Here is a 25,013-nt window from a genome sequence, read left to right as displayed (position 1 = left end):
CAAACAAAAAAATATCCATGTGGTGAGATAACTCTCACGGCATGGCCATGCGGCGGGGTTCCCTTACCGCCACACATTGAGGTGGTGATAACTGCTCCGGCGTTAACCCTGTGGTAACCGGACATTGCGCAGCAATGCTCGATTACCGCTGGGTTAACGCCGTGCTACCCATTTCTTGGGAGGAGGGGGGTTCTTCCCCCCCCTGGAAATGACGTGCACTTGGGGCGGGACTACCACTGGTGGCCGCGTTGGGCCTGCAGTAGTCCCGAAAGAGCAAGTGGTAAGCCTGCGTTCGGCTTACCGACGCTCTGTAAAAGGGCCCCTAAGTCTGAATATTGACTTAGTTGGTTATTGTCAAAGCAGCCAGAAAATAAACCAAATATTCAATGCCAGCCACTGGAAACAGCCTGGCATTGAATATCCAGGCTCAGTGCCAACTGTGGGAGGCAGGCCGGCTACCTTCCGCAATCTGACTATCGTCCCCTATAAGATTTCATAATTATCAGAATTTATCAGGAATTTATAGGCGCACAGAAGATGAAGACAGTTGTCTAGTTCCTTCAGCCAGCGACAGTTAGGATTCTTTCAACGCTGCCTGATGCTAGCTAAGTTAACGCTCAGTGCCGACCCCTACGTGGGTACCAGCACTGAATATTGAGTCTGGGAGGTACTCGAGTACCATCAACATTCATTGGCAGTACCTGGAAATCTACTTGGTTAACAAAGGACTTCCATTTTGATATCCAGAGCCAACTGGATGGTAAATCCTGACACAAGCATAGCTAGGTGGGTCACCAGGGGAGCGTCCGCTCCCTCAAACAGACTTCTGATGGCACCGGTGCCTATTTTTGATTCGATCTGTTGTGTTTAAAATACACACTGACGGCAGTCCGCTCTCTGCCCCCCCCGTGCTCTCAGCCTGGCTACGCTTCTGAATCCTGGTACCCCCACTGAATATTGGTGGTGCCTGGGTAACCCTCAGCTCTGCCTTGAATCTGTCTCTGGACTGCTTTGGCACCAAGGAGGTTTTATGACAGGAGACAGCATGAGCCTATCTGGCCCATTCTGTGGGTTGAAGCCAGTGGGTGGAGCATGCTGCCATATTGTGTGACCCCAAACATTCGCAGACACTATTGAAAACAATAGCAAACTTGTGAGGTTTATGACTGCCTATGTGTTTTTTTTTTATTTTATTTAAAGGTTTCCAATATGTAATCCTAGGTTGTTTTTTTTAACTTTTGGGGAGTCTTGAGGGCACAGGTGCTCTGGAGCAGCAGACTTATTTTTGGAGTTCTGGGAGGCTTGTTTTTTGTAGGGGGCAGCTTTAAGAAAGGCCCCAGCTCTGCCTTAACCTCAGGGCCTAGTTGTGGGGACCCCCCCCCCCCCCCAGAGGTTAAAAAAACACACACCTCAGGTTACAAATGGGAAGTTTTCAAATAAATAAATTAAAAAACTGTCAAATAAAAAAAACCCAAACATATAGACAGTCATAAACCTCACAAGTCTGCTATTGTTTTCAATAGTGTCTGCAAATGTTTGGGGGTCACACAATATTGTGACTGCATGGGGGAGACGGATTCAAATTTTTAATGTTATGCCGTCTCCTGTCATAAAACCTCCTTGTTTAGCACTAACTTGATAGCGCCACAGTGGTTGAATAGGATATTGAGCAGGAGTATCCGCTTATGTGCCACTGAATATCTTATCAGGACCCAATTAAAGCTAGTGCTAGTTAACTTGCTAGAAGCCTCTCCTACCTGGTCAACTAGTGCTTACCATTGGCCCCTAAGTTTGTACCTGAAGCAATAGATGTTTAAGAACCTCTTTTACTAAGGCACGGTAGCAGATTTAGCGTGCACTAAATGCTAAGACACCCATTATATTCCTATGGGTGTCTTAGTGTTTAGCATGTGCTAATCGTTAGTGTATGCTAAATCCACTAGAGCGCCTTAGTAAAAAGAGCCGTGAGCGAGCAGCAGTGGGATCTGAACCACGGTTCTCTGGGTTCTCAGCCCCTGCTCTGACATTAGGGCTACTCCACAGCTCCACACAGGGAAGCCAACTCCAACTTCCATCTCCTCACTGCATTCTGGGTACTGCAAATGTCCTTCTGCACTTAAAATTTGATTTTTATGCACAGAAAGGGGGCCTTGGAAATTGCTCAACACAAACTGACATACGAGCATGTCTGGAAGGCTTTCCCAGATGCAGGGTCTGGACGTACATATTTTCCATGCCTGTAAGTGTTCACAGGAAAAAGTACCCACACAAATAGTAAGTGCAAATCCATGTGTGCATTTTTCCCCTGAGTCTATTTTCAAAGCAAAATGTTCCTTTTGGAAATTGATATAAAAGTCTGTGGATAAAAGGTACCCAGAGATTTCACACATAAGCACTTCGTTAAGAGTTTTGCTGCCTGAGAAGGCAGATATCAATTTTATTCAAGTAACTAATGAACACCTTCACCTATGACATAGCCAACTGTTGACCTATCAAAATATCACAGAGTTCCTTGGGTAAAATGGGCACAGAAAACAACACCACCAGGGTAAAAGTAGTCAGCAATTTCACATTGGGCAGGTCTGGGTGGAAGGCAAGGTTGGGTCTGGCCAATTGTGTGTGGGGATCTTATTTTGAAATCTTTGCATATAGTTTAATTCATGGACTTTCTCCCCCAAGGATAAAGTCTGTGGGTACCGATGTACCAGCAATGTGGCCAGCTCTGCATTTCCAAAGAGAAACTCCATGGAGACAGCCTGCAAACTTCATACAGGTTTAAAAGTTACTCCCTAATTGGGTGGCAGAGATGGTTACTCTGGGTTCAGTATTAAGGTTCAGGGCTCTGCTCTGAATTCAGACTGGCCACAAAAGCAGCCATGGGCAGAGTTGTGGTTTTCCCGTAGATTGGGTGGCTTTTTCCATTTGGCCGTGAGCAATTCTCCTCAGTCACGGGTTGCGACTTTTTGGGCGGTTCCAGCAGCTGTGCTGAGTGCTCACCCTATTGGTCAAATTTGGAGCCAGAATGAGGCTTGGTGCATCTCTGAAGCCTCATTCTAGCTCCAAATTTGACCAATAGGCCAGTGATGAGGTCATCAACTGACTCATCATCAGCCCAGCGAGTGCAAGAGAGCAGTCAGTGACCACGTGGGAGGAAGAGGAGACAGAGCAAGTTCACTTATACGGGTGGGACCCCCCTCTCCTCAAATAGTCCTCCCATTCCTCAACTAGCCCTCCTCCGCTCATCAAATAGGCCATTGGGCAGCTTGGACTATTTTTGGGCTCCTTTTGGGCACGGGTTGGGCTAGGAAATTTTTTTTCCATCTGTTCCATCTGTTCCATCTCCAACCATGGAGAATCTGCTCATATACATTCTATCACAGAGCAAGTGAAGCACCCTCTTACCAATTAAACGCATCACATTGGGATGGTCAAACTCCTTCATGCAGACAGCTTCACTGAGGAAGTCTTCCATCTCGCTCCGGGTGCAGATGGCTACTATAAAAATAGACATAGAAAAAAATACATTGTTTATCCTATATAATGAAATTGCCAACAAAGAAAAACAGTGCAAGACAGCTCACTGGAGAAGAGGAGAAATATTCCTTTCCAATGCTACAGCTGAAGGATACAAACTGTGACACCACCAGTCCACAAGAGGATAGTTAAAGATAAACAGGGCAATGAAAAAGCCAACCTTTTCAGTGATAATGCCACTCTGTGACTATTGTAATTCTCTGTTGTTAGGTGTGCCTTTGAATTTGTTATATCCCTTGCAAATGGCACAAAATGCTGCAGCCCACATTATTATAGGTGTCTCAAAATTTGATCATCGCTCTCCTGAACTTCAAAACACTGGCTACCTGTTAAATGGCGAGCACAATTCAAAGTTTTAACTTTGATATTTAAAGCTTTAACTGGTGATGTACCTCCCCCCCCCCCATTTTTTGGTCACTATATTACGATTGTATTGTCTGCCTTGCCCATAGAGGTCTTCTGATAAATGTGTCATTATTTAGGCAGATTATATTAGATGATTTTAGATCAGGGTTGTCCAACCTTGGTCCTTGACGGCCGCAATCCAGTCGGGTTTTCAGGATTTCCCCAATGATCTCATGCATACTGATTGGGGAAATCCTGAAAACCTGTCCTGGGAAGGGCAGAAATTGGACACCCCTATTTTAGATCAAGAATTTTTTTATGTGGAAGGTGCACGTTTGTGAATGCCCTCCCAGAAGAACAGCACACTGTAAAAAGTTATTTACAATTTAGAAAATTACTTCAGGCATACTTATTCCAACAAGCTTTTTACATGGCTGATGTTTTTATAATGTACTGATTTTATTGTTTTATTTATGCTTTTGAGTTTTATTTGTTTTTTAAAGTATGTAAACTTGTAAACTGCCTAGCACTATAGATAGTGTGGTATATAAACCATGAAGTACATAAGTAATGCCACACTGGGAAAAGACCAAGGATCCATCGAGCCCAGCATCCTGTCCACGACAGCGGCCAATCCAGGCCAAGGGCACCTGTTGAGCTTCCCAAACGTACAAACATTCTATACGTGTTATTTCTAGAATTGTGGATTTTTCCCAAGTCCATTTAAATGAAAGTAGATAAATGAAATAAGAGCATGTCAGAGCTAGGAGCTTGTACAGCCCTCACTCAGGGTATAGGGCAAGCAGTCATCTTCAGTATCCTACCTCACTTCTTTGATAGTATAAGCAGTGCATATTTTCTAGCGAAAAAGGTGCCGGTACTCAAATGGCAGGCCACCCTTCAGGGGTGGGAGTGATCACTGAGGGACCCACCCCACAATAGCCAGGCCCCCTACAACCAGTAACAAATCCCTCCTCTCAGTACCCTTTTCCACCACCGCCAACTCCAGGCTCCGCCCTTTCTGCCTCACCTCACCCCATGCTTGGAATAAACTCCCTGAGCCCATACACCAGGCTCCCTCCCTGCCCATCTTCAAATCCTTGCTCAAAGCCCACCTCTTCAATGTCGCCTTTGGCACCTAACCACTACACCTCTATTCAGGAAATCTTGACTGCCCCAACTTGACATTTCGTCCTTTAGATTGTAAGCTCCTTCGAGCAGGGACTGTCCTTCTTTGTTAAACTGTACAACGCTGCGTAACCCTAGTAGCGCTCTATAAATGTTAAGTAGTAGTAGTAGTAGTAACAGAACCTATGATAAGGCAGAATTGTTGTGTAGAGCCTGAGCTCTTTCATTAAAACTTGGAGACCATGGGTCAATTTTAGCAGACAATGGAAAAGGTGCTGGTACTCAGTACCCCCTCAAAAAAAAAAAAAAAGCCCTGAATATAAGAAAAGAACTGTAATTCTTACTTTTCATAGTCTTGACAGCCACTTTAAGGATATAGTCGTCTTGATTCAGCTGGCCTTCCATTACCGAACCAAACTCTCCTAGAAAACAAAATTATGACAGCTAGAGAAGACCAGAAAGAAGGTCAAGAGGGACATGTATGCATATCTATTCTATTTGAAATATTTTTATTAATTTTTATCACAGACTTAATAAGACACAAACGAAAAAGTACCAACAATGTCTATGAATATCATAGACTCTACCAAGTCAGCTGTATATGTACTCAATATTTCCCATGTTTCCGAATGAAACTATCCCATTTTTCTTTTGTCATTGGGTAGTTCCTTCGTATTTCCTGTACAAATTACATTCCACCAATGAAGTTCCGTCACCACCACCCTGTTCTTCTAATTATTAATCACTACTGTAAGTGCAATTATTATAAAAATCAAAATGCTTTGCCGTCTTCTTTGTTAGTGACATACTAAGCCCGAAAGAATTCAAAAGTAAAATATTTATAGTTAATATCTTTCCAAACATTCACTATCTATGTGATCTTCTGCCAAACATCTGAGCAATATTTCTGCAACAACGTATACTGAACTTATGTGACAGAAAGCCCCACTTCAGTCTTACAGTGCCAACATCTATTGTCAAGAAGGACATATTTTAACATTTCACACATACAGTGGTGGAAATAAGTATTTGATCCCTTGCTGATTTTGTAAGTTTGCCCACTGACAAAGACATGAGCAGCCCATAATTGAAGGGTAGGTTATTGGTAACAGTGAGAGATAGCACATCACAAATTAAATCCAGAAAATCACATTGTGGAAAGTTTATGAATTTATTTGCATTCTGCAGAGGGAAATAAGTATTTAATCCCTCTGGCAAACAAGACCTAATACTTGGTGGCAAAACCCTTGTTGGCAAGCACAGCGGTCAGACGTCTTCTGTAGTTGATGATGAGGTTTGCACACATGTCAGGAGGAATTTTGGTCCACTCCTCTTTGCAGATCATCTCTAAATCATTAAGAGTTCTGGGCTGTCGCTTGGCAACTCGCAGCTTCAGCTCCCTCCATAAGTTTTCAATGGGATTAAGGTCTGGTGACTGGCTAGGCCACTCCATGACCCTAATGTGCTTCTTCCTGAGCCACTCCTTTGTTGCCTTGGCTGTATGTTTTGGGTCATTGTCGTGCTGGAAGACCCAGCCACGACCCATTTTTAAGGCCCTGGCGGAGGGAAGGAGGTTGTCACTCAGAATTGTACGGTACATGGCCCCATCCATTCTCCCATTGATGCGGTGAAGTAGTCCTGTGCCCTTAGCAGAGAAACACCCCCAAAACATAACATTTCCACCTCCATGCTTGACAGTGGGGACGGTGTTCTTTGGGTCATAGGCAGCATTTCTCTTCCTCCAAACACGGCGAGTTGAGTTCATGCCAAAGAGCTCAATTTTTGTCTCATCTGACCACAGCACCTTCTCCCAATCACTCTCGGCATCATCCAGGTGTTCACTGGCAAACTTCAGACGGGCCGTCACATGTGCCTTCCGGAGCAGGGGGACCTTGCGGGCACTGCAGGATTGCAATCCGTTATGTCGTAATGTGTTACCAATGGTTTTCGTGGTGACAGTGGTCCCAGCTGCCTTGAGATCATTGACAAGTTCCCCCCTTGTAGTTGTAGGCTGATTTCTAACCTTCCTCATGATCAAGGATACCCCACGAGGTGAGATTTTGCGTGGAGCCCCAGATCTTTGTCGATTGACAGTCATTTTGTACTTCTTCCATTTTCTTACTATGGCACCAACAGTTGTCTCCTTCTCGCCCAGCGTCTTACTGATGGTTTTGTAGCCCATTCCAGCCTTGTGCAGGTGTATGATCTTGTCCCTGACATCCTTAGACAGCTCCTTGCTCTTGGCCATTTTGTAGAGGTTAGAGTCTGACTGATTCACTGAGTCTGTGGACAGGTGTCTTTCATACAGGTGACCATTGCCGACAGCTGTCTGTCATGCAGGTAACGAGTTGATTTGGAGCATCTACCTGGTCTGTAGGGGCCAGATCTCTTACTGGTTGGTGGGGGATCAAATACTTATTTCCCTCTGCAGAATGCAAATAAATTCATATACTTTCCACAATGTGATTTTCCGGATTTAATTTGTGATGTGCTATCTCTCACTGTTACCAATAACCTACCCTTCAATTATGGGCTGCTCATGTCTTTGTCAGTGGGCAAACTTACAAAATCAGCAAGGGATCAAATACTTATTTCCACCACTGTACACTTCCCTTGTCCCCCATGCCGGATGCAAAGAAAATCTCATAAAGAAGCTTCAGTCTGCTCAAAATATGGCAGCCAGGCTTGTATTTGGAAGACCGCGATTTGATAGGGTTAAACCCCTTCGTGAAAGATTACACTGGCTACCAGTTAGAGAACATATTGCTTTTAAGGTTTGTACCCTGGTCCATAAGATTATATATGATGATGCCCCAGGATATATGTCTGACCTCATAGACCTACCAACCAGAAACTCAATCAGACCATCACACTCTTAAAGTCTCCGCCACCCTAGTTGCAAAGGACTCAAATACAAATCAGTTCATGGATCCAGCTTCTCATATATAAGTACACAACTCTGGAATGTACTCCCAAAAACCTTGAAAAATATGTATGACCACCTCACCGTCCGGAAATCACTAAAGACTTACCTGTTCGAAAAGGCATATCCTAATGACCCAACTTAATTATCTGAATCCAGCAACTCAAAGAAACCCAAACTTGTTATGAACTTAATGAACTTTATATAATCTCCCTCTCTATGTTTCCCTAATGTGTCCGTACATATCTATTTCATTTAAAATAACATCACTCTATATTTGTTTCTTTACCGGAGGAGGCTTTCGCCCCACAGCGCTATGTAAGCCTCATTGAGCCTGCAAATAGGTGGGAAAATGTGGGATGCAAATGTAACAAATAAATAAAATGCCTCCCTTCTCCCTGAATGGGCTGAAGTTTATCAGATTCAACACCATGTTAATTTTTTAACATCTCATGAACCATAGATTAAATTTAATGCCAGACCGGATGCTGTTATACCAGTCTCTGTGACATACCAGAGTTACTTTTTTATGCTTTGTGTTCCCTGGCTTTCAGTGAAACTTATATTTCTGATATTAACGGAGTGAGTGAAGGCAAATGGAAAGGTTTCTCGGTTTGATGTGGGCTACCCCTTTGGGAAGGCTGGATCAGCGGACTCAGACAAGCTGAACCAAAACTTGGGATGGGAATCGATGGCAGCTGAAGTGGAAGAACGTTCAATCTTGAGGAAAAATAGTAGGGCGCAAGGCCTGCTACTACATGAGATGTTGAAAACCTTATGAAAGAAATAACAGGGTCTGTGTTTCTTCACCATGATCATTATCTTCCAGCTGTCTTCCTCATGCCTCATCCTCTCACCTCTCTGTTGTACAAGCATCTATTGCAGACTGTGTGCCTATCTGCACATACATCTTGGCCCCCTCCCTCTATGAATATGTTTGGATGACATTTAATAGGAATGTCTCTTCCTGAGGTTTCGAATTTCATTTGTCTCTCCCTGGAGAGGGTCCCTGATCGACCTGCTAGGAGACTGGGGCTGCATCTGAAATATATCATTATGCTTCACTCTAAGGGTGCACTTTCAGCTTCTTCTTCCTTCTTTCTAGTCCCTGTTCACCTTCCATCTTCTATTTTTTCTTTGCTTTCTCCCAAATCCCCTGTCTCTATTTTCCTGCGTGTAGATCATAACTAGGTATGTCTGTGCCTAGGGCAGGCAACTGTATTTATAACCACACCTTGATCCCCACTTCTCACCATCCAGTCCTTTTATTTGTTCCTCTATTCGCCCCCCCCCCCCCCCCCCAAATACAATCTGCTCTCCTCTCACTTTCAATGGTAGGAGAAGAGCTGTACTCTCTATGTTGGATCAAGGCTGCATTTCAGTCATTTTTCAACCCTCCAGGGGCTTTGCATCCCATATGGATGATCGTTGGGCCTACTTCCTGTTAAAGCCCTTCTGCTAATTGCTGGCTCATTTTTCTCATTTACTGATGTTGACCTGACTGCAAAACCAACAAATTGCTTTCCATTCTTTGGGATACCCTTTCCCAAGTCACTTTCAAGAAACTCTCTCCTTTTCTTTCTTCTCTCAAAAAACAGGGATCCTGCTAGGTGGGGAAAATAAAAACTCTGACTGTTGCCTTCTTCCCCTTGGAAAAAGCCAAGTTCTCTTCTCCAGTCTCTCAGCAGAACTGATTATTGCTCTGAATACTTTCCGGCAGGATTTCCTTCAACAGCTGACCTACCCCAGAGGGCTCTGGAAAGATTCCAGCTCCAGGCACCTTCAGCTATTCTTGCACAGCCAAAGAGTGGAGAACAGGAAGGGCTGGAAATTATAGCTCTCCTTGGTGTTCTTAGAAAACACACAGATAAGCAGAGGCACTCTGCCGGAGTGCTACAGGGGAAGAGAAGGCAAGCAAAACTCTCATTTTTGGTAAGGTAAATTTCTTTTTTCCACTTGTTCAGAGCTGGCCAAGGATAAGGCCAGATTAGGCAGTCGCCTAGGGCCGCAACTTCTTTTTGAAAGGGGGGGGGGGGCAGCAAAGAGCACAGTCAAAGCAAAACAATAGATCCTAATAGCCACACTGAGAGCCATCAACACATACTTTAATCTGCATTTTTATGGAAAATTTATACAATGCACATGATAGTTTAATTAGCAAAGTTTCTGGAGGGCTACAGGCTAGGGGCCTGAAAATTAATTGAAGGGCTGACACTACCCTTGCACCAGCTCTTCTTCTGCCCTTATGAAATATGTTAAGTCAAGGGCCAGTCTAGTGGTTCAGTGACAGTGCTATGGACCAGAAGCGTAGCCAGGTTGTGACGTCGGGAGGAGTGAAGTGCAGACTGCATAGGTACATGATGGGAGTGGTCGCTCCCCTGGTACCCCCCTAGCTATGCCACTACTGTGAACTACTCTGCAAAAGGTCCCCAATTTGATTCCTGGGTCAGGTCTTCTACTTTCTGAGTTGGTTGGGGTAGGGGATGTTAAGACGGCAGCATCTGGGAAAGGGAGTGGAGGAGAGAGGGGCTATCAACTGGGTCCTGGCACACAGGAGCAGGAGACGACAGACGGAAGGAGCAGCAATCAGACACAGTGGTAAGGGAGTGTGGCGGGGGCCCAAGGGGGGGGAGTGTGGCAGGGAGTGTGTGTGTGGGGTGGGGGGGGGGGTAGGTAGTCCTGTCCCAGCTGTGTCTCTCGGCGGCCCTGAGAACTATGGCCACAATGAACAGGTGGGGTAAAGAGAGAGAAAAAGAATGGGGAAAAAATTCTGAAGGAGCTGTGATGAAGTTTCAAGGAGCAAAAGAAAACAGCCAGCTCAAAAAAAAACAAGGCAAAGGGTGTTCAGAATTGTGCAAAGGACATATTTACATCACACAAAGATTATTTTATGGTACAGATGTTGTTTACATTGAATGAGTTAAATTAAAAGGCACATATGCTAAGTTCAAGCAAGGAAGCTCACCTTCTCCGAGCGTTTTCCCCAGGGCCACCTTATGGCGGTCCACCATCACATCTCGCAATTTTTCTTTTAGATCATCAGAGATGCCCAGGCTGTTCACTAAGGAAGGAAACAGAAGAATAACAGTCACGGGTTTGATCATGGAAGTGGAGCTTAGACAGTCTGGGGGGTCAGTGACAGCCCTACCATTAGGCCACATGAGGCCTGAGGGTACTGTGAATACAGTAAAAGCAGCTACTGGTGCCAAATGTTAGGGAACAGAACACGGCACCAGTAGCTACTTTTACTCTATTCATAGTACCCAGTTGAGGGTCGACTTTTGTCGATTTCTATGCTGTTTCAGCACCATCTCTCCACACTACAGCGGACAGAGCACTTTGACCCCCTGAGGCAGGCCACTTTCTGCTGAAACACGGCCCTGTGTTGGGTCTTTTTAAAGTGTGGGTGCTTTGTCAATAAAATTTTGTTTATCTACAGTTGGCTGCTGGAAGCTGTTTTGACCTACCCCTATTTCTCTTCCAGGTAATTTTTACGTACAGGTGTTCTTCCTGTTTTTTTTTTGTTTGTGATTTCCTGTTCTTTATCACCATATCTGCTCCTATGTCTTCATTCCTATGTCTTTGCACTTACAGGACTAGGGTCTAAAACACCAGCTTACACGTATAAGTGCCGACACTTAAACATCTGGATGGCCCAGTTGTATCTGATGTTTTAGATGTTGAGAAATAGAACAGCGTGCACAGGAATGTCATCCTGTTTGCCTGCCGCCATTTTACAGGGAGATGGTGAGAGAACATCTTATACCCTGATTGGAGGTCACTGAGAAGTCCAGTTTCACAGGTTTATTGGCAGACATGATGAGAAAACCAGAAAACTAAAAAAAGTTCCAATATCAAAACTGAATAGCAACGGATTAATTAAAAATATAAAAGAGCAGAGGAGTGGGACAGCAAAATCTCTAGGCAGTCATCTTGTGTTGTGCTCGCTAGCTATTATTCTAATAACACACGCATGTAATCAGCGCATAACTGCTCGTGCATACTTTACAGGATTGCCCTGACAGTGCTACTGAAGGCAGAAATAATGTAGAAATAGCTAGATTAGACATTTCCAATTATTCCCAACAAGTTTTACTGAAATATGAGCTATTGGGTTTTAAGTTTATGTGAAAAACCCGGCTGTATCAGCACACTGTTAAACAACAGTTTAGGATTTTTCAAATTTCTTTTAGGTTATTTTACCTTCTTAAAGGGTCCCTTTATCAAGCAGCACTAAAATGTGGCCTGCGTCTTTCATACACACTAAGGCCACTTTTAGCACTGCTTGTAAAAGGCACATTTTTCTCTTTGTCCAATAATGGCCATGCGCTATTTCCCCATTAGCGCATGGCCTTAGTGCCACCTAGTGGAGGAGTGGCCTAGTGGTTAGAGCACTGGTCTTGCAATCCAGAGTTGGCTGGTTCAAATCCCACTGCTGCTCCTTGTGATCTTGGGCAAGTCACTTAACCCTCCATTGCCTCAGGTACAAACTTAGATTGTGAGCCCTCCTAGGACAGAGAAATATCCAGAGTACCTGAATGTAAATCACTTTGAGCTACTACTGAAAAAGGTGTGAGTAAAATCTAAATAAATAAATAAATAGTTTGTAGGCAGTAAGGGCTCATATGCTAACCACTAGAGAGCTGCATGGGAACGGGGTTAGTGGGAATCCCGTGGGGATCCCCTCCATATCCAAGGGACTCCCGCGGGAATGGAAGCAGGTCCTGTGGGGATCCCACAGGGATGGACACAGGTCCTGTGGGGTTCCCACGGTAGTGCCAGGCCAGCCTACCTGTCCTTTCCTTGTGCCATGACAATTATAATAGCACTAAAAAAAATTAATGGATATGGTTGTTTGCATTGAAATCCCCTAAGTACTGAGAGGAAGTTACCAACATGGGCACTGTTAAAATGAGTTATTTTACCACAAGTCGGGGTTTTTTTTTTTAAAAGCACAACGGACGGGTGGGGATGGAGGAGATTACTTGTGGAGATGAGCTGGAATGGAGGAGATTCTAGTGGGGATGGGCGGGGATGGGTTAGGTTCTAGCAGGGATGGGTGGGGCGGGTGAAATTTCTGTCTCTGTGCAACTCTCTACTAGCCACGTGCTACCGTATTTTTCGGACTATAAGACGCACCGGACCATAAGACGCACCTAGGTTTTAGAGGAGGGAAATAGGAAAAATTTTTTTTTACTTTTTCCCAACTCTAAAACCTAGGTGCTCAGGTGCGTCTTGTCCGAATCCCGCCTTCCCCCCGGCCCTGTTCTTTCCTGGCCAGTTCGCTGCTCTCCATCCTCCTGTATGCAGCCTGACAGTCTCGGCGAGATTCAAAATGGCCGCCGAGACTTCAATTCTCGGCGGCCATTTTGAATCTCGCCGAGACCGTCAGGCTGCATACAGGAGGATGGAGAGCAGCGCGCTGGGCAGGAAAGAGGGGGCTCTTTCCTGCCCCGACGTCACTAGACCACCAGGAAAGATCGCGTGAGTAGGAAGAAGTCTACCTTCGGACTATAAGACGCACCCCCCATTTTCCTCCCAAATTTGGGGGGAAAAAAGTGCGTCTTATAGTCCGAAAAATACGGTAATTGGTTAGCTCATGGTGACGTAGCTGCATTAACCAATTAGCACAGCACATGCCTACCCTCTGCACTGCCCCCAACGCTAACAAATAAAATCCACGGGACGCCTGAGCGTGCCCTGCGGTAAGGCATTTTAAGCTTCGGTAACCTCACATTAGTGCTTCCCACAGCTTAGTATAAGGACCCCTTGCTACGAAGGATACTTAGTTGATTTCAGTGACAATAGTTTCTTTATTTAGGCAATCTACTGAATTGAATTACATTGTACTTTGCTCTCAATATCATGGTGGAGAGTGGTTTATTAGGATGAAAATGAACTAAAAAACTAAAATTTTGAAAGTGAGGTAAGTTCAACCTGTTAATCCGGGGCAGTGGTGTTCCTAGGGGGGCTGACACCCGGGGCGGATCGCCTATGCGCCCCCCCCCCCCGGGTGCAGCGCCCCCCCGGAACAGCGCGATGCCCCCCCACTGGCGAACCCCCCCCGATCCCCCGGTGAAAGAATCCCCCCCGGGTGCACGCCGCTGGGCGGGGGGGGGGGGGGGGGGGTGTGCCGCTCGCCTGCCGGCTCTTCGTTTTCATACTCCCTCTGCCCCGGAACAGGAAGTAACCTGTTCCGGGGCAAAGGAAGCATGAAAATGAAGAGCCGACAAGCGCATGGCACCCCCCCAGCGGCGTGCACCTGGGGCGGACCACCCCCACCGCCCCCCCCTTGGTACGCCACTGATCCGGGGGTTTGCCGGGACAGCTGGTACCACCTGGACATGCTGGGAAGAGAGAGGAGGACAAATCGAGAAAAGGGTTGGGAATGAAGGGAGGGAGGCTGATAAGAGAGAGGGAGAGACAGGCTTTGTCGACACACACATGTACAAATTGTCTGCCAATTCCAGTTTTCTGAATCTGAGAGAGAGGCAGTTAGTGAGAGGAGGAAAAGAGGAGGGAGAAACACTGGCAGAGGAAGGCAGTGCAATCGTAATTATTTCCCATTCCAGCTCTTTAGCTCTGAGCTGAACTTTCCTGAGCTGCAGCCAGGAAGAAAACATTCACCCCCTGCATGCTGGATTTCAGTACTGTCAACAAAAGAAAAAAAAAAAAAAAGTCCTGTCTGGGGGTCTCTCCCCTCCCCTTCCTCACTCTTCCTACCCTTATCTCTTTGCATTCTCTCCTCTCTATAATCTCCTCCCCTTTCCCACTGCTTTATTTTCCTCCATTTCTCTTCCCACTCTGCAGGGACTGTTAAGATCTGCCCATGTTTACTGATAAGTGATAGACGGGTGGGAGGATTTGCACTAATGTTTTAAGAGTTATGTACCCCCCCCCCCCCCCCAACTCTTTCCATTGTTAACTCAACAGTGCAGGAGGAGATGTGCCTCACCTACCTGATAAGAGACTGTCAGGCTGTCTAAAGGCTGCTTTGAAGGTCCAAGCTGAGTCTGCTTTGGATAACAGGGGGAGCCATAGAGGGGCATAATCGAACGGGGCGCCCAAGTTGTCATGAGGGCATCCTCGCAGGACGGCCCCGTAAAGGGGTGGGGCAACCCGTATTATCGAAACAAGATGGGCGTCCATCTCTCGTTTCGATAATGCGGTCGGGGATGCCCAAATCATGAAATTTAGGTCGACCTTAGAGATGATGGTTCTTAGGTCATTTTTGAGATGGTCATCCCCGGTTTTCGGCGATAATGGAAACCGAGGACGCCCATCTAAAAAACGACCAAATCCATGCTATTTGGTCGTGGGAGGAGCCAGCATTCGTAGTGCACTGGTCCCCCTCATATGCCAGGACACCTACCGGACACCCTAGGGGGCACTGCAGTGGACTTCACAAATTGCTCCCAGCTGCATAGCTCCCTTACCTTCGGTGCTGAACCCTCCAACCGACCCCCAAACCCACTCCCCACAACTGTACACCACTACCATAGCCCTAAGGGGTGAAGGGGGGCACCTACATGTGGGTACAGTGGGTTTCTTGTGGGTTTTGGAGGGCTCACATTTACCACCACAAGTGTAACAGGTGGGGGGGGATGGGCCTGGGTCCACCTGCCTGAAGTGCACTGCACCCACTAAAAACAGCTCCAGGAACCTGCATACTGCTGTGATGGAACTGGGTATAACATTTGAGGCTGGCATAGAGGCTGGAAAAAATGTTTTTACATTTTTTGGGGGGTGGGAGGGGGTTGGTGACCACTGGGGGAGTAAGGGGAGGTCATCCCCGATTCCCTCCGGTGGTCATCTGGCCAGTTCGGCGCACCTTTTCGAGACTTGGTCATGAAAAAAAATGGACCAAGTAAAGTCGGCCAAATGCTCGTCAGGGACGCTCTTCTTTTATCCATTATCGGCCGAAGACGCCCATCACTAAATCACGCCCCAGTCTCGTCTTCGGTATGGTGCCGACATGCCCCCGTGAATTTTGGTCATCCCCACGACGGAAAGCAGTTGAGGACACCCAAAAATCGGCTTTCAATTATACCGATTTAGGCGACCCTGAGAGAAGGACGCACATCTCCCGATTTGTGTCGGAAGATGGGCGTCCTTCTCTTTCGAAAATTCACCTGACAGTGTGTCAGGCTGGCTTACTCATACACAGAGATTGAGAGGGGAAGGAACGGGGCTGGGTGGCAATGCATGAATGCAAAACTTGTGACCAGTTTTCACATAAATGATGTGAGAAGTGGCCAGTTTGTCCCCCATCCTCATTAGTTCGGGGGGGGGGGGGGGTCTTATTGGTGATGGAGGTGGGTTTGGTTGACAGGAGTTTTACGGTTACCCTGGAAGAGCAGTCTGTTTATTGGAAGAAGACCCAGCTTTATCAATTTGTAGATCAAAGTGGTAACTTTCTAAAGCAGCACTGCAGTAGCAACAAGAGAAAAGATGCCAAGGTACCAATGGAGTGTGCACTTCCAGGGGTGTAGCCAGACCTCAGCGGGAGGGGGGCCAGAGCCCGAGGTGGGGGGGCACTGTTTAGCCACCTCCCCCCACCGCCGATCCCCCCCCCCACTGCCGCCACCGCAACCCCCCCGCCGCCACCGCCGCAACCCCCCCTGGCCGCCACTGCCGTCCGCCCGCCTGCCCCACCGCTGCATCAGGTACCTTGTTTGCTGGCAGGGGTCCCCAATCCCCACCAGCCGAAGAGTCTTCTTCAGCGCCGGTCAACAGTGCAGGATGTAAGGCGTCAGAAACAAATAATCACACAATGAAGGCACCGGAGTCAACCGGTGCTGAAGAAAACTCTTCGGCTGGCGGGGATTGGGGACCCCCGCCAGCAAACAAGGTACCTGATGATGATGCGATGGCGGGGCGGGTGGCGGCGGTCAAATGTAGAGGGGGCCAGGGCGTAATCTGTGGAGGCCCATGCCCTCATGGCCCCATGCCCCCGTGGCCCCACGTAGCTACGCCCCTGTGCACTACCATGATAATACAGAGAAGCTGCTGACTTGCCAAAGGAGCACATAGTACACTGAGAACTCGGAACAGATGCTGATTCACTAACAGGATATACACTGCACCAGTATCACCAGGTGTTGAAAGTGGAGACTCTCCTGCCTCATCAATAAGCCCCTTGTATTAAACTATTCTGTTCTGACATATACTGTTCTCAGAGGGCCAGGAGGGGATTCGCTCAGGGAACTGTTTATAGATTCAGTGACAAATAATTCCCCTGCACCTGACAGAGTCTTAGGGATACCGTATAAATGGCTGAGGATACTCACAGGTGGTCTCTGTAGTCCTTCGGCTGTAGGATTTCTTTACACGATATCGTACGACCAGCTCACCCTGCTCCACTGCGGGTTCAAATGCCTCCCTACAGAGTCAGAAGAAAACTGTCAAAACAAATTCATTTGTAATTTGGACTTAAATTCTGCCTTTCTTCAAAACAGGGCCCCAGTATGTAGGGATGGGCATCCAGAAAGTTTTCATTTCATGTTGTTCCCAGGAATGTTCGCTTTATTCTTTTTTCTTTGGTTACTTTGTTGTCATGACAGCAAAGTCAAGGGGCGGCCCGTCCATTAGGCCACCTGAGGCAGGGGCCTCAGGCGGCACTCTTTCAGGAGTGGCATCTCCTCCCTTCCCCGAGTTTACCTTCTTTCTTCATGTTCCAAAAGGCGGTGGAGTCAGGCGTGGTTCCCAAACATTGCCCTGCTGCTGGCACTCACCTCTTCTCTTTACGATGTCCGCCTCTCTGATGTAACTTTGTTTCCTCAGAGATGGCTGCAGTAGAGAAGGAGGCCAGTGCTGACGACAGGGCAGAGTATGGGAATCGCTACCGCCGCCAGCTTTTGGAACATGAAGAAAGAAGATAAACTCGGGGAACGGGGTGGAGGAACGAAGGCGGGAGATGTCAGAACTTGGCACAGGGGGAGGGGGGAGGGGGGGACGGGACAGGGCAGCATCTCGGCCCTGCCTCAGGCAGCATCTTGCCTTGGACTGCCCCTGGCAAAGTCATTCAGTATATGATCTTTTGGAAAGCATGTGCATTCTTCTGATTGAGAGTGTATGTGCATGGTTTGATGGGAGCACTCTTTTTACTAATCCCCAGATTCTATAGCGATCGCCCAAATTTGGGTACACTGGACAGATGCGCGCACATTTTAATTAATGAGCCATTAAAAACCCTTTAGTGTCCAATGTTCCCATCAATCTGTTCCCATATGGCTTTTTATGGGAACATTGGACACCAAAGTGTTAATTAATCAATTATTGGTATTAATTTAGACTTATGCAGCCATCTGCCTATATTCTATTCTGTTATGTTAACAAAGATTTATTACTCGCCAACTATCAAATTAAATTCAAGGTGAGTTACAGTGTACAAAATTCAAAACTGATAACAACTATAACAGTGCATGTCCAGAGTGTCTCGCGTGCAACCCAAAAGGGAGTGTGGCCATGAGTGGGTCGGGGCATTCCAAACATATAGGTGCAGTGTTATAAAATATCTGGGTTGTACGCCCAATGTGAGTGCCAGGATTTACCCCAGATTTCAGTAGGCAAAAGTCTTCTCACCCAAATGGGGCATGGGAATTAGCGTTAAGCACTGTTCACTAAAGGGTGCTTGGTGCAGAGCACCCTTTATAGAATACCAGTTTAGCACGGATCTTTCTGGCACCTAAATTTCCGTGTCAGTTACTAAATCTGGCCCATAGCGCACACTCTTTTGAAACAGTGCACACCTACTATCCACATATGAAAAAACACCCAAGCCCATATGGTATCCATGTTTGGATGTGCTTCCGAGATGCATGCACAACTTGATTGGCCAACTAGCTGTTAACCATCAATAATTGGACGTTAACAACCAATTACTGAAGTTATTTGGCACCAATTAGGATTTTCGAGTGCATCTGGCTAAACACCATTCTATAGCATTGGCCACCTAAATCCCATAGCATGCAACCCAAAACTGGGCATGGCCAAGGGAGAGGCATGGGCGGGTCATGGGTGTTCCAAAACGTTGCGCGCAGTGTTATGGAATAATGGGTTTCTGCGCCTAACTTGGTTATTGGGATTTACAGCAGGTTTCAGCAGGCATAGGTTTAGAATTCCCCTCTAAATGTCAAGCTTTTTGTGCTCTTTTTCATTCATTAATGGCAATGGATCTGATATTCAGACCATGGGAGGGAGCCGGGCTAACGCCTGCAGTCGCCAGTAAACCTGGAAATTCAATGTCGGGGCATCGAATTTCTGTGTGTGTGTGTGTGTGGGGGGGGGGGGGGGGGGGGTGGCCGCTAAAACATAGCTGGCTAGGCCGATATTCATCAGCCGAATGGCTAAGTCATAGCGGCCAAAGATAGATCTGCTATTTACGTGAGTCTATCTGGCTGCTAAACTTAGCCAGTCAGCCAACAAATATTGGCACTAACCGGCTATGTCGCGTGACATAGCCGGTGACCAGGCTAAGCACAAAGCAGTGATCTTCAGCCAAGATAGCTGAAATTTAAAACTATTTAACCTGCCAGGAGTTGCTCCTAGCCTGTTAAATTATTTTAAATATCATCTGGAATGGAATATATTACAGACGTTTCCCATGTTGCTGCAAATGACAGCTCATCCCTACTAGTATGGCAGCAACTACCTAGAGAAACATTCAAGATACAGCCAGGGCGGGGGTGGGGGTAACGTGACTTTGCAGGTGCATAAGAGCTTTGGAAGAGGAGAGAAGAGAAAGTCAAGATATTATTCTGTTACAATTTGAGAAGCTACTACTACTACTACTTATCATTTCTATAGCGCTACTAGACGTATGCAGAGCTGTACACCTGAACATGAAGAGAAAGTCCCTGCTCGACAGAGCTTACAATCTAATTAGGACAGATAAACAGGACAAACAAGAGATAAGGGAATATTAAAGTGAGGGTGATAAAATAAGGGTTCTGAACAAGTGAATAAGGGTTAGGAGTTAAAAGCAGCATCAAAAGGGTGGGCTTTTAGCTTAGATTTGAAGACAGCCAGAGATGGAGCTTGACATACTGGTTCAGGAAGTCTTACTGGCTCAGGAAGTCTATTCCAGGCATATGGTGCAGCAAGATAAAAGGAACGGAGTCTGGAGTTAGCGGTGGAGGAGAAGGGTGCAGATAAGAGAGATTTTCCCAGTGAACGGAGTTCCCGGGGAGGAATGTAGGGAGAGATGAGAATGGAGAGGTACTGAGGAGCTGCAGAGTGAATGCACTTATAGGTCAATAAGAGAAGTTTGAACTGTATGTGGAAACAGATAGGAAGCCAGTGAAGTGACTTGATGCAAGCGGATACAGTGACTGGCTCCAAGGTGCATTCAGAGCGTCAATGACAAAGCTGAGGGACAGGGAGATCAGATCACTAGCTCCAATGTCACACAGGTAAGGAAAAACAACAGCTTGGTCAGGAGACACCAAGAAGGTCCACTAGAAGAAAGGAACCAACCAATGGAGCAGAAAGTTTTGTGGATAATACACAGCCCAATACGGCAATGTTTTGGCAACTGCCTGCATCAGGGAAAACACATCAAGCATGCACGCTAATACAACTTGAGCTGTCAAAGATCCTATATAATAAAACTCACCCTTAACATTCTGAGGACACTGACGTCACTGTCAGTACCTGCGGGCACTTCCTTCCGGTTCGAAGGGTTCATGGTGGTGAAGCCACCGAAATCGCTGTGTCTGGGCTCTGCCCTCGCGTCAAACATGATGACGTCGAGGGCGGAGCAATGGCGTCAGTGGCTTTACAACCAACAAGGACTCGGGAGATGAAGGTGGCGTGCGTTGACGAGCTCCGGAACAATGGCGGTCAGTGGCTTCACAACGCCGAAGGGGTGGGTAGGGAGGGGGGGGGGGGGGTCGGGAGGAAAACCTTGCTAGCGCCCGTTTCATTTGCTCCAGAAATGGGCATGTTTCACTAGTCTTACAGAAAACAACCAAAGTGAAAAAAAAAAGTGGCATTATCAATAAAACTTTCTGCCATTCTGGTTGGTTTCTGTCTTCTGTTGGGCCTTCCTGGTGTCTCCTGACCCGGTTGTTATTTTTTCTTACCTCAAATAGACTGCCTCTCTTTCTTACTGCCAAGTTCGCACAGGAAATATTAACATTAAGAGGGTAATTCTATAAAGGGATGTCTACACTTAAGTGCTAAGGTACTGCCTATCTGGAGCATATGCTACAGGAACTGTCTTTTGTAGAATATTAGCATAGCAGGGCAAATACCTGTGTATAATTAGGTCATCAAACTGGTGTAAATGCTTTATGCCAAGATTGTGAAAAAACATACCAGTAGCGTAGTCAGAGAGGAGATTTTGGGTGGGCCTAAGTGGGGGAAATGGGTGGGCACTAATGTCCTCTCCACCCCCCCCCCCCCCCCCGTTCTGCCCTGCTCTCCTTGAGTTAAGCCCCCCTACCCACTAAACTTTTAAAAGAAACTATAAGTACCCAACTGGCGGGGTTTCCAAACCACACCAGCTGAAGATCTCCCCGAAGGTGCCCCAAAATTGCTGTGCACAGCTCGGCAGTCAGCAGCTGCTTCCTGAGCTGCTGATGCCAGCACTCTGTGCTTGCGTGAAAACAAGGAAGCAGCTGCCGACTCCTGAGCTATGTACGGGAGTTTCTTGGCGCCTTAGGGGAGATTTTCAGCTGGCAGGCCATCCATAGCTACGCCACTGAAGCATAAATAAAACTATAATTTATGTATGTAGCAGTGTGGGCTCCCACTTTCTGCCCAGACTCTGCCAGGTTGTATGCCCACTCTCAAACTACGAACCATTGCATTTAGGAACCATTTTATATAATAGCTCATAGACAGAATTTTGTTATTTACATACATATATTCAGGGCCGGTCCAAGGCAAGATGCCACCTGAGGCGGAGCTAGGATGCTGCCCCCCCCACCCGGCTGAGATGCTTCCCCTCCTTCCTAACTCCAGCCCGTTTGCGGTGCTGCCCTGCTGCCGGCATCCGCCTCTTCCCTTTACTGTGGCTGCCTGAGCTTCTGACGAAACAGGAAGTTACATCAGAGAGGCGGCCACAGTATAGGGAAGAGGTGGGTGCTGGCAGAAGGGCAGCGTATGGGAATCACTGCCGCTGCTGGGTAATGCTGCGAAGGGGAGATGCCTCTCCTGAAGAGTGCCGCCTGAGGCCTCCGCCTCAGGTGGACTAATGGTCGGGCCGCCCCTGTATATATTCCCACATACGTGCATATATGTTGATATTGTGGACATTTAGGCATTAATGACCAGATTCTATAAATGACACCTAAAAAAACTGGCGCTGAAAAAACTGCGCTTAGTGCTATTCTATAAACCTTGCCTAAAGTTAGGCATCTTTTATAGAATACACATAGCGCCTGTCACCATGACTAAAATTTAGGTGCTACGATTTATGCCAATTAAAACCTGGTATAAATGCCCGTGCCTAATTTAGGCGCAGGTCAGGCTTATTCTATAACAGTGTCCATAATTTTTAGGAACGCCCATGACCGTCCCTTGCCCCTCCCATGGCTACACCCCCTTTTGTGACCTGTGCATTAGAATTAATGCACACCTCTTTACAGAATATGCTTAAAAAGTTGTGTGCGTAAATTCTAATTAGTGCTAATTAGTGCCAATAATTGCTTGTTAGTAGTTAATTATCAGCACTAATTAGCTTGTTAAGCAATTAAGTTGCATGTGCAAATCAGCCATGCGTACTGATTTGCGAGTGCAACTTTAGTCACCATTTATAGATCCAGGAGTAAGTGACTGGGATATTTTATATCTTTTGCTTTAAAACAAAACAGGTCTCCTTCAGGGTCCTCAAACTCTATGACATCACCACCATTTAAACATACCCGTATCGTGTCTCCTTCTTTCGCAGACGGGCGACAAAGATGGCCAGGAAGATGGCGCAGCAGGCAGCAACAGCCACAGCCATGACGACGTACCACCAGTGCCAAAGGATGGCTGGAGCGGGGTTTTCTCCCACTGCTGCACAGAAGGTGGTATCAGGCAGGGTAGATAATGAAGTGTGTCTGAATTTTCATTGAGTTAACATAGCTTTTAAATGCGCTGTCATGAGGTAACCTTGCTGCTACGGAAATTCCATTTAAAGATGTGGTAGTAAAGGTTAGTACAGAGGCCGCAGGTAATAGTTATTCTATTTGAGTAACTTTATAACTAGAGGCAAAATATTCAAAAGATTTGACTGGTTAACTTTAGGAGTTAACCAGACAAATCTCCATTTTAAAATTTCACACTCCTGTCAGTGGTTGTGATAGCATTTAACTGGTTATCTTAGGGAGGAGAGAGAGGCATGCTGCCAAGGGATGAGGGAGACATGGTTATTTATTGATTTTATTTAACCAGATAGTGTCAATATTTGATAGTATCTGGTCAAAAGTAACCAGTTAAGCCTAGTTGAGGAAAATACTTATCCTAAATATAACAGGATAACTGTTAATTCTTAATGAGCGTGAGGGGGTATACAGAATACGGCCCCTCACCCTTAAGGATAGTCCCTCAGATAGCCTGAGCCAAACCCATTAGACCCGCCAAGGGAGGAAGTGAGATGAGAGAGGTGGAGCTGAAGGAAAGAGGAAGCATAAAAGGTAGGAGCTGACTGGGGTTAAGGAGGCCCAGAGAAGAAAGGGGGAGGAAAGGGAAATGGGACTTGGTATACTGCCTTTCTGAGGTTTTTGCAACTACATTCAAAGCAGTTTTACATGTATTCAGGTACTTATTTTGTACCATGGGCAATGGAGGGTTAAGTGACTTGTCCACAGTCACAAGGAGCTGCAGTGGGAATCAAACCCAGTTCCCCAGGATCAAAGCCCACTGCACTAACCACTAGGCTACTCCTCCACTCAGAGTTAAAGCCCCACCATATGCCTCTAAAACTTATGTCTTGTGACCATGACTTGGCTGAGGTAAGCCACTTTTGACTTGAGATTTGTAAGCCTTGCCCTGAGGTTTGGCTAGAGCCAAACCTGGAACACAGCGAGAGAAAGGTAAGAGTTAACAGGCTGTGTTTGAGGCATGGCAGCCAACAGACTGTGTTTGGGCCCTGTCAGTCACTGGCCCTGGCTAAGACTGTATTTGTTAAACCAAAGAGACTTTTCACCCTCTGTTCCTGGCCCTGTGACGTAACAGACCCAAGGCTTGTTGTTAATAAAGTACTTATTTTCAGTTTTACACCTTTGTCTGGCTGTGTTATTGTGCAGGCCTACTCCCAACCCTCGCTCATGGGATCACATCGAGTCTATTCAAAACCTGCAATTTAACAGGTTATGTTCTTAAATTTCCAAGGTTAACCAGATAAATTGATCATGGGTTAATATTCAGCCCACAGTGATGAGCCTTTCGTAATGAACTGAATTATACCAGATATTCAGGGCTGGACCTAATTCGGGTACTGGGACAGACCATCTGGATATTCGCTGGCCTTCCAAGTTATCTGGGTACTGTCAATGTTCAGGTACTGACAATTTAGGACTGCCTTTTATGTGGAACTACCCATCTACTTAGTTACCAGTGTACGGGCTCTGAAAATTGCCAGTGCTCAGAAAACTTAAGGACCCAGTGTTGCGCATTCTACCCAGATATTCAGCAGTACTATCAGGAGTGGGTCTGAATACTGACTCCTCAGTTAATTTCATACGGATACACCCTGCTGAATATTGATAGGGTTACCATATGGCTCCAGAAAAAGGAGGACGGATTGAGCCAGCCGGGTTTTACTTCCATTGCTTTCAATGGAAAGCAATTGCGCCAGCCGGGTTTTACTTCCATTGCTTTCAATGGAAAGCAATGGAAGTAAAACCCGGCTGGCTCAATCCGTCCTCCTTTTTCTGGAGCCATATGGTAACCCTAAATATTGACCTCTCTCTGACTAAATTTGAGAGCTACACCCTAAACATTGGTCAGTGCACAAGGAGGTCGGGGAGGGAATGAGGATCTTGACAAGTCATCACAGCAGGTAACCCCTCTTAATTCTTAAGAACACCCTTGGTACATCATTGAACATGACCTCAGTTAAGTGCTGATCAGTATATTTGCAGTCTAACTA

At 46.4% G+C, this 25,013-nt stretch overlaps 1 protein-coding gene across 2 annotated transcripts in view; it reads right to left on the bottom strand.

Moving 5' to 3' along the window:
- Positions 1-25,013, bottom strand: part of AXL (AXL receptor tyrosine kinase) — a 190,453-nt gene that overhangs the window by 47,338 nt on the left and 118,102 nt on the right. The window contains exons 11-15 of one of the 2 annotated variants that reach the window (XM_030220148.1): positions 22,801-22,936; positions 17,221-17,312; positions 10,896-10,991; positions 5,352-5,429; positions 3,403-3,495 (exon numbers count right to left, since the gene is read on the bottom strand). In XM_030220148.1, coding sequence (XP_030076008.1) covers positions 3,403-3,495; positions 5,352-5,429; positions 10,896-10,991; positions 17,221-17,312; positions 22,801-22,936 — 495 coding nt within the window. The remainder of the gene's footprint in view (positions 1-3,402; positions 3,496-5,351; positions 5,430-10,895; positions 10,992-17,220; positions 17,313-22,800; positions 22,937-25,013) is intronic. The other variant, XM_030220149.1, reaches the window with a different exon arrangement.

The sequence above is a fragment of the Microcaecilia unicolor genome, chromosome 11, assembly GCF_901765095.1.
Source record: "Microcaecilia unicolor chromosome 11, aMicUni1.1, whole genome shotgun sequence".
Lineage (NCBI taxonomy): Eukaryota > Metazoa > Chordata > Amphibia > Gymnophiona > Siphonopidae > Microcaecilia > Microcaecilia unicolor.
The sequence above is the reverse complement of the archived record's forward strand: the minus strand, read 5'-3'. Positions and strand labels throughout refer to the sequence as shown.